Source organism: Ptychodera flava, chromosome 20, assembly GCF_041260155.1.
Source record: "Ptychodera flava strain L36383 chromosome 20, AS_Pfla_20210202, whole genome shotgun sequence".
Classification (NCBI taxonomy): Eukaryota; Metazoa; Hemichordata; class Enteropneusta; family Ptychoderidae; genus Ptychodera; species Ptychodera flava.
In genome coordinates this window covers 24136044-24145505 of record NC_091947.1, presented here as the reverse complement: position 1 = coordinate 24145505, position 9462 = coordinate 24136044, and the positions used below count along the sequence as shown (strand labels likewise).

The window sequence follows — 9462 nt, the reverse complement described above, 5'->3', positions numbered from 1 at the left end:
CATGAAAGACGAATATGGTGTGAGAATAAGTTGTCTCCAGTGCGACAAACGCAAATATCAGTCAGTGAAACTACACGTACCTTTCTTCGTGATAATCTGGACGAAGCTATACATGTATTGAACTAGCTATATCCATAGGCCATGTAAAATACAAAAACTTGACGTTTACAGGTTCAATTAATTCGCAAAATCTAAGAAAATTATCAGGAGTACCAACAAGCACTTTGGGCAAAGACTTAGCGGACGACAGTGAGCCCATAGTGACTGCTCTGAATAAAGTGAGTATTATATTCGTACAAACTGGACCCTTGCGAGAGACTTGTTTCAAACCATTGGTCAAAATTAGTCGAGATTTTGCAAAATGTTCATTTTAGGACTTTACCGCTTTAAACTAGACCAGGGAACGAAGTCTTTTCAAATAATACGATGTAAATGTGGCTACCGTACTAATTCATGCCGCTACTTTTTCAGAAGTTAGAAAATATTTCAAAGGACGGCTATACATTCATGCCATTCTCCATGCTGACAATGCTGAGTGATAGAATTGAGATTTTTTCGCACAAGATTTTACAATCATAATTGTCTTGGACAAAAGGGGAAAATCACGAAATCTATCATTTTAAGTTGAACTTGACGACTTGAAGGTACCGATATATCGGCGTATAATTAAGCAATAAAGCGCACCAAGCGATGGTATACCACCAGATTTTGACCAGTTCACGACATATATGCACGAGCGAGAGCGAGTGCAGATATATGGAGTGAAATGGTCAAAATCGAGTGGTATACCGTCGCTGGGTGTGATTTATTGCTATTACATCATAACAGTATATTGAAATTCTGGCATGAACGTCATAAACGGATTTTTGCTCAAGCTGAGAGCTAGCTCGCGCGTATGCCAGCCGTGGTATATCGCCAATATACCACGGTTCTTTTCGCGTCTCGACCAATCAGATCGCTGTATTTGCACCATCAATATACTGGTATGAATAATATAGATTATCATACCAGTATATTGATGGCGCAAATGTAGCTATCTCATTGGTCGAGATGCGAAAAAAACCGTGGTATATTCGCGATATACCACGGCTGGCATACTCGCGAGCTGTCGGCTTGAACAAAAGACCGTTTTGACGTTCCACGCCAGAATTTCAATATACGGTTATGATATAATTGCAACAAATCACACCCAGCGACGGTATAACACTCTATTTTGACCAGTTCACTTCATATATGCACTCCCTATCGCTCGTGCATATATGTCTGTCATGAACTGGTCAAAATCTTGTGGTATACCATCGCTGGGTGTGCTTTATTGCTTAATTATATATGTGACAATATTATCTGATAGATATAGATTCTGATGTTACCTGACGATGTCGATGATAAGAGATTGCAAATTATTTGAAATTCAGAATGACCGTGATTACTTGTTAACTCGATTGGAAAACAGCGGATTTTTCGGGTTTGTTTTTGCTAATGAACATGTTCAAAATGAGGGTGGATCAGCAAAAAGTTACAAGATTCTGGGCCAAAATTTTTTACCCTTAATGTATTATGCATGTAATATCATCGCGGGCATCGTGATTAGCTCTTTCCCAGTGTTATAATATTTCACCTTATACAAAATAAATGCGCTGTGAACAACGGTAGAACAACGCATACTATTTAAACACCGAATTTGTTCACTACCGGCAGCAACTAACTTAATTTCCGGATATACATCGGTAAAGTTTTTATATTCTTTCGTGGAGATAGTCATAAGCAGAAAATGACTCTCTCTCAATAAAATTCAACTGCAGCAAAAAGGGATCTTAGAATGTATAACGATTTGACAGCCAAGACCTGATTTCTATATCAACCGTAAAACACGTGATATTTGAAAGACAGAAGGGTAATTTGACAGTCATACAAGCAATCGTATTATTTCTGATGTTACAGTTTAGCGTACATTTACACACTTAAAATGTATTTGGCGGGGTGCTATGCAGTCTGAACACATATTGAGGTAAATATTTACCGATGTACATAAGCTGAATGTCAGAAAAATAAACACCTTTGATACTTGTGATTAGAAAGGCAGAAAGTTCGAAACACCATTTGTAAATACTTCTCTATCATTAAACTTCTCTATGATAGACTTTCTACAAATTTCACATGTGAACACGTATGCTGGCAAAGCGCCCTCATAAATATACTAATAATTTGTATTCGACGGAGACGACGTGGAGCAGAATAAGTTTTACTTACGACACCGTGCTTACGTCAATACATTATTTTATGCAATGGTTTATTACTTTATTTACAGTCTTTTCCATAATCAGACTGCAAGGGGTCGAACTTCTAACCGAAGTCGCACCAGTTTCAATACTTCTTATTTCTATGTAAATTCTGACAATGTAAATATGCGTCCTTGTTTTGTTTTGCGACATGCGGAGTACGTACGTATACGTACGTACGTACGTACGTACGTATGTATGTATGTATGTATGTATGTATGTATGTATGTATGTATGTATGTATGTATGTATGTATATGTATATATGTAGATGTTTGATACTTATATGTAATACACGTTCATAAAATAACCAACAAAACATGACTTACAAGACATAAAACTAAAATTTGATGTCCTACGAAAAATGTCATTTCTGTCGTAGGTCACATTTGATCAAGTTCCTTAGGCTTGCTCTACATCTAAAAGTGGATGAGGTTTCGCCCGATGGAGGCGAAAATTTACGAGAGAGAGAAAAAAAAACGTAATCAGGAGTTGGAACGAACGGAGCTATCTCCACAAATGTCAGCTCTACTTTAAACGTTGCCCCCACTTTAAAGCTGGACGATTTTATCGTTCAATCTATAAGTGTACTCGAAATATTTACCCACCTGTGGTCCATTGGTTATGTGCTCTTCGGGAGGATATATTTTTATATATACGACCGATTGGCATTCTCCTTGTCTGTGACATTATATCATATTAATGTCGTTTGTATTTATCACGAAAACATGACGGAGGCCGACGAACATACTCAATATAAAACTCACAAAGATTGCCGTTTTAAAAACCAGAATCAGCGAGTGCAATGGCCGGAACTCAATAACGAGTTATTACATGTAAGCCCAACGCAAGAATTGAAAAACAAATGACCAAGGAGCTATTTTCATCTTTTCCGAGTTTAAATTAAATCCACGAAAGAGAGTTGATAGCTTAAAATGAAACAGAAATATAAGAGGGCATTGAATTCGTTACGTCTATGCTGAATTATATCTGCATAACAAACTTTGTTGAAATCAAACTAATCTCTAGTGTTGAGACATTGTGATATCAGTTGATTATTTCGTTACAGCAATTCACAGTTTAAGATGTAAGATCCCAGTTAAATTGTATGACATATCTATACGTGCCGAGGGTGTTGACAAAATATAACGTACATTCACCCCAGCTTACAAACACAAGAATGGATAAAATGATACATTGCAATAAGCAAAATTATATCTTAAGAGAGGGGTGGTCAAAAATCGATAAAAGAAAATGCTAATTATTTTTGCTGTCATGCCAATTTTGAAAAGAAATATTCTAAAAGGTGTGAAAATTTTGCTAAAAAATTAGTATCTATGCTGTGCAAAATCCCAGGAAAGTAACTTTTACAATTTATTGCATGTCAGTATCCTGACTACCCCTCCGAAGATCTAATGGTTCTTCCCCTAGCCAATTCTGACCACCCCTTCCAAGATCTAATGGTTCTTCCCAAGCCAATTCTGACCACTCCTTCGAAGATCTAATGGTTCTTCCCCAAGCCAATTCTAACCACCGTTTCGAAGATATAATTCAAACATATAGTACTAATAGACGACTGGCTAGGTGAAGCTAATGTTTGACAATCATCGCCATTACCGTTATTGTTGATTTAAAAAAAATAATTTTTCTTTGCATAAAAGTGCCAAAATAAGCGTTTTTTGGTCCCCTTAATAGACGAATAAAGTTAGCGAGTACTATTAAATGTTGACGTTTATGCAGTGATGTAGTGGGCCAGAATCATGGGTAAAACGTTGAACTGTGATGTATACATAATGGTCAGCTTGCATGGCCACCGCCATCGACAAAAATTCTATACTTTAACAGTCACTGTTGTACAACGACGAAGGAAGTTGTGCATCTAAGTTGGTAGTTCATCTCCAGTCTAATGGAGTTCAAATCTTTCATCAAATTCTGCCAAGCGTCCTTGACATACCAGAGTAGATGTCTAGTGCCTAGTTATCTGTTTTGTAGTTGGTATCATATCAGTACACAAGTTGACGACGGGAAGGGTATACTAAATTCTGCGGCTGTATCCAATCCAACAGGATATCTTCTGATTGGAGTAGGGTATCTGTGGGCCACTTCTTTAGGAATACATTATATTGACCGTCAGTACCTCGAAGTTGTGTTTCAAAGCACTAGTACATATGTTTTTGAATTGGAATCCATTATCATTATAATTGCCCGATGTTCTCTTATAAGTTGACGAGAAGAAGAAATTGCTGAACTAGAATTATCAAGCTCGATTTCTGTAAATATCACTTCTGTATTTTTCTTATGATGGCCGTCAGTTTTAACCCTCGATTTCTGACGTTTGTTCATCGAAATGAACGACCTCCGTTGGGACCTTTCTTGTGGTTCCACATGAACTGTCCGACCTGTGTCACTCGTGAGAGCTGTGATACCATATTGACACGGAGAGCAGGGGCGGAGAGATGCGGTCCTGCTCCATCGGGCGGATAAGCTTGCTTAATTTTGGATTTGCATGACTTTCGAAGTTTGTTGAGTTGAAATCCTATGCATAATGTACAGAAGCAAGCCAGTCATTGCATTAAATCGACTCCGGGGCGCTGTTAACAGGTTTCAGTACGCTTGTGGAGAAACTGGCGTCGTCAGTTTTGGGTATTTCTCCGGGGTCGCCATCTACATGTTTGCCATGTTTCGCCGTTCGGTTTCTGTCAGTGAGACGACTTCACAATTGTCCACAGCCGCGTGATTGTAAGTCGGAGCGTTCAGGGACAGCAGTGACTGGTCTTCAGCGATCTAGGAGAGCAGAGACATTGTAATGATGAGGAAGAGGAAGGAGGATGCACGCCCTCTGAGTCCATACGAGAAAAATGTACCAAGGAACCTTGTAAATTATTTCGTTTGTGTTTGCCATCCATTAACGACAAAATAGAGCGTTGTAGAGAACAGACAAAAACAAGCTTCAAGTTATTTTTTTCTGTAATAAAGGCACCTCGGGTTATATGCTACATGGTCGCTTCTGACAAGCATATTCACAATATTTCCATACAAATGTCACTAGTTTTGCCCTTACCTGAACACAAATCGGACTGGACGTCGTGCGAATACTGTTTTGGCTCATTTTGTCGGCTGACTCATTATCCATTACAACGTCCCGTAAGGCTGTGTCTCCCACTGCAAAGTATTTCGGAAATTGTATTTTTTCGAGTTCGAATTGTAAACATAAGAAAAGCCCATTTTTATCTTATAACAATTCAAAATAAAAATTCAAAAGGCAAAGTCATTTTACCATTACTGTTTAGTTTGATATCAGCGTAAGATGAGGTAGTATCGTGCACTGTACGTTCTTGCACGAGCAATGTCCAACCGTATCTGCTGATTTTTGTACTGTCATCTTCTCCAATCCAGACTAAAGGCCCGGATTATGACTGGTGACTTTACAAAAATTACCACTGATTAAAGGGACACAGTCACTCCTTTTTTTTTACTTTTTTGGTAACAATGACGTGCATAATTGAAAAAGTGTCAAAAATTACCCCTTTCTGAATACAAACAGATGATTTCGTTTGTGACCTCTTGACCGAACGGATTTTTCGTATTCCAACTTGCTTTCCCATGAGAAATAAACATTGCAACAATGTAAGGGAAAGCTGCTAGCCTTATCAATATGCAAGGAACCCTTAATCGAGATTTCACTACAAAAGCTTGCATGAAGTCCAAAACTATATGTAACAGTGTATTTTAGCCATACACGATGGGAGTTGTACACTTGGGTTTTTGAAGTTGATTTTTTTTTTACAGACAGTGAAATGCTTCATTAAATGTTTCTAAAAACTTGTCAGGCTGCAAGCAGAGTAGAGGTTGTGCACAGTTGACCAGTATTTCAGCATGTTTCAAGCCAAGCAACACAAACTTATTTTCATGTCAAACAAAATGTATGAATAAACGCTCGAAAAAGAGCGACTTTGTCCCTTACTATATGCAGAGTTTTCGTATACATCATCTGGGATTTAATAATAATGTTACTGGTTATGTCGGCCGACAGTGTGTCTGGCTTGATCGTAGTTGGTAAAAGAATGGGTGACTTTGAACAGCACGTACCGTTTTGTTGTATACTAAAACTTCAAAACAATCGAAATGCATTAAAATATTTGCTGTTCGATTGCATTGCCTCGTTCTAAAGAACACAGTGGGGCGCTGTAACCACCACACTTCCAAAGTCTACTAAAAATTTGTAATTTATATCAGAGCGCTGTGTACTTACTCATATGGCTATTGGCGTCTAATTCCGTCATCACGGTCTCGGTACTTTTGTGTTTCTTCTCGGTATTCTTATTTCCGAATCCTCTGTGGAAGTTGTTCGTGATTGAAATCACTGAAATAGGCTGAGAGAGAGAGAGAGAGAGAGAGAGAGAGAGAGAGAGAGAGAGAGAGAGAGAGAGAGAGAGAGAGAGAGAGAGAGAGAGAGAGAATGTCTCTCGTAACATGATGTTTATGACATGCATAATGAGTCTTATTGTCCAAATTTAGTCGAAATTTTCCGAATTTATAAATGATTTCCTCTAGTGCGTCAAAAGCGCCATTATTCCATTATAATGAAAAACGATCTGACACGCAAAATGCAAATTATTTCAGATTGTAAGTGTCAAACTCTGGACCAAATGCTGACTGAACAATAAAGAATAATGCCAAATGTATTCCTTAGTGTTATTCACTTTAAAAGCAATGTTCGGCTTTTTCAATTTATATCATTTCACACTTAGAATGCGACATGAAATATCAATATTCATTTTTGTTATGCGTGTAACCGACTGTTGTGTAAAGGTGCAAAAGTAATGATGACTACTAAATTTTCAATGTACCTCATGCAAAACACGATTCATACAAGTCGGCATTTGTAAAACCTGAAATGTTCATTTCATAAAGGCAATGCTTACTGTGTTATAGAAGACAGCGCCGCCGGTAGAACTGGCTTGGTAATCTCCCCGTTCCAACGCCCTCTTTTCACGTGCCCGACGAAGAGCAGCTCTTACCTGTAGAGTTTGCCACATAGGCGTTATTGATTTAACATTTTTCATGAACAATTAACCAGTAATTAATCGGTAATTAAGTTTGTCGACACCATACATTGAGTGACCTTCCTGAAAAAATACATTTGTGACGCAACACCCCTGTCTTCTCTCCTGAATCGGGTCGCATTTGTCTACGGTCAGTCTCGAAACTGAAGCGCCCAGGATTCAGTGACGCTCTGCCAATTTTTTTGCAGAGCAGAAATCTGCGAGTAAACTCCAGACAAAGGTCGGTGAACACTAAACTTTATTGACAGATTTCAAGTGAAAGGAAATTTTGTCAGGTTTTTGGACATAAGAACGCCAAACACGATAGCTCTCAATACTGTACATAAGCGGGACTAATTTATAATGACAGACACATTTTACGCGTAAAGATTACGATTTTATATTCATTACAACTCACCTCGCCATTTAAGACGCATTGGAATAGAAATATGAAGAAACCCTGAAATTAAAAAAATAATGCAGCAAATATACAGACTCGAAAATTTCATTGAGCTTTACCTTAGTATGAATAAAATGCAAATAAATATATTTTTAAAAGATCAATTCAATATACAGTCATCAGATTAATTTTGATATCAGATTATGACAGACAATTACCTGTAATGAATTGAAGATTGCAAATAAGTATTGAAATGCGATGAGATCCTCATTGACAGCTAGTAATCCAAACATCCAACTCAGCCCTAGGATAGGAAGTAGTACTAGCGCCCCCTTGACTCCAGCCCTGTGCAAACGGAGACGAAGAAGGCGGTATTTTACGGAGCTTTGACTTTGATTCACACAGGTACATCATGAAGCTGTACTTGAGCGAATTGCAACAAGGCGCGAAACTGATTTGTTTACAGCAGGGTGCACGTGACCTCAATTATTCTGATTAATGTCAATATTAAGTTAAACCTTTTGCGCGTATCTTTTGTTTTGCATTCATCATAATGATAAACTTGCGTTTACCCAAAATAATCTCTAACGGCGTCAAAAATGCCCAAGCGGCCTTTGCAGACGATCTTTTTTGCATAAAAATTAACGACTTATACTGAATATCAGCCTGTGAATCTGACGATGACGCAAGTGCGTCGTCAATAAATTTTCGTGATATCGCTTTGACATTTTCAAAAGCAAAAAGAAGGATTTCCTGAGTGCGATGAAAAGGCCTTCTTACTTTATATGGTCGAATTCTTTCTCCTTATTAGTGGCTGCTGACGTCACAACTATACGTAATACCATGGCGAGGATGACAAGATTAACCTAGAAACCGAAAAATATACACACCTTGCCAGTGATGTTTAATTCAGAGTTAACACAGTACTGGTGTGAGTATATATATGGAAGTCTTTGCTTATACAAATAGATATCACTGATACATAAGTATATGTGCAATCTGGATGGCAATTATAAAGGGAGCTGTCGTCGGAACTTTGCTCAAAGGTTGCCAGGAACCCCTGCGACCGATGTAAACACTGTATTTAGGGTACGTTGGCGAACATGTTTGTTAACAGTTAATATCTTAAAATTTAAATGTTGCAGCTGTGTTGACGTGATTTATCCAGATATCATGCATGAAATACATCGTTTGTAAACAAGAAAGTCGCTCAAGCGCAGTTCAGACGACAGCCTCCCTTTAAAGCCAAATTCATGACTTAGCTCGCTAGTCTATAGAGCAAGAGTCTGTTACCCGTTTACTCAATCTTCTAAGGGTACACGAGAAAACGACGATGCAAAATAGCTGTATTACTTTGACTGATGCATGCACAATGGTTCAACGTACCAGAATGATAAGTGTGGCGGGTCCTGCAAAAGCCCAGATCATCTGACCATCGATCGTTAACCAACAGCTGAAAAAGGGAAAAAAGCTCGTGTAAAGTGACACACTCGGTGCAGTATATTTAGCATCATTTTGGTCAGATATTATTTGTACCAAAATGCTTGTTATACATCAGGGGATTTCCAGCTTATCTAGCTTTTACATGTTCAATTAGAAACATAAAAAGAGGGAAACAGGTGAAGATGATTATACCGAATGCAAGCTCTTCTTGATAATTCTAAAATTACAACTTGGATGTATCAGCCACAGAACTCTAGAAATTAGTTTTTCATTGCCGTTTCTATATTAAATGGAGA

At 38.1% G+C, this 9462-nt stretch overlaps 1 protein-coding gene across 1 annotated transcript in view; it reads right to left on the bottom strand.

Annotated features, from left to right (window-relative positions):
• Positions 1–2280: 2280 nt before the first annotated feature.
• Positions 2281–9462, bottom strand: part of LOC139120369 (uncharacterized) — a 60500-nt gene continuing 53318 nt past the window's right edge. The window contains exons 23-30 of the mRNA XM_070684717.1: positions 9110–9176; positions 8504–8589; positions 7942–8068; positions 7742–7783; positions 7204–7299; positions 6531–6651; positions 5340–5440; positions 2281–5062 (exon numbers count right to left, since the gene is read on the bottom strand). Coding sequence (XP_070540818.1) covers positions 4943–5062; positions 5340–5440; positions 6531–6651; positions 7204–7299; positions 7742–7783; positions 7942–8068; positions 8504–8589; positions 9110–9176 — 760 coding nt within the window. The 3' untranslated portion in view covers positions 2281–4942. The remainder of the gene's footprint in view (positions 5063–5339; positions 5441–6530; positions 6652–7203; positions 7300–7741; positions 7784–7941; positions 8069–8503; positions 8590–9109; positions 9177–9462) is intronic.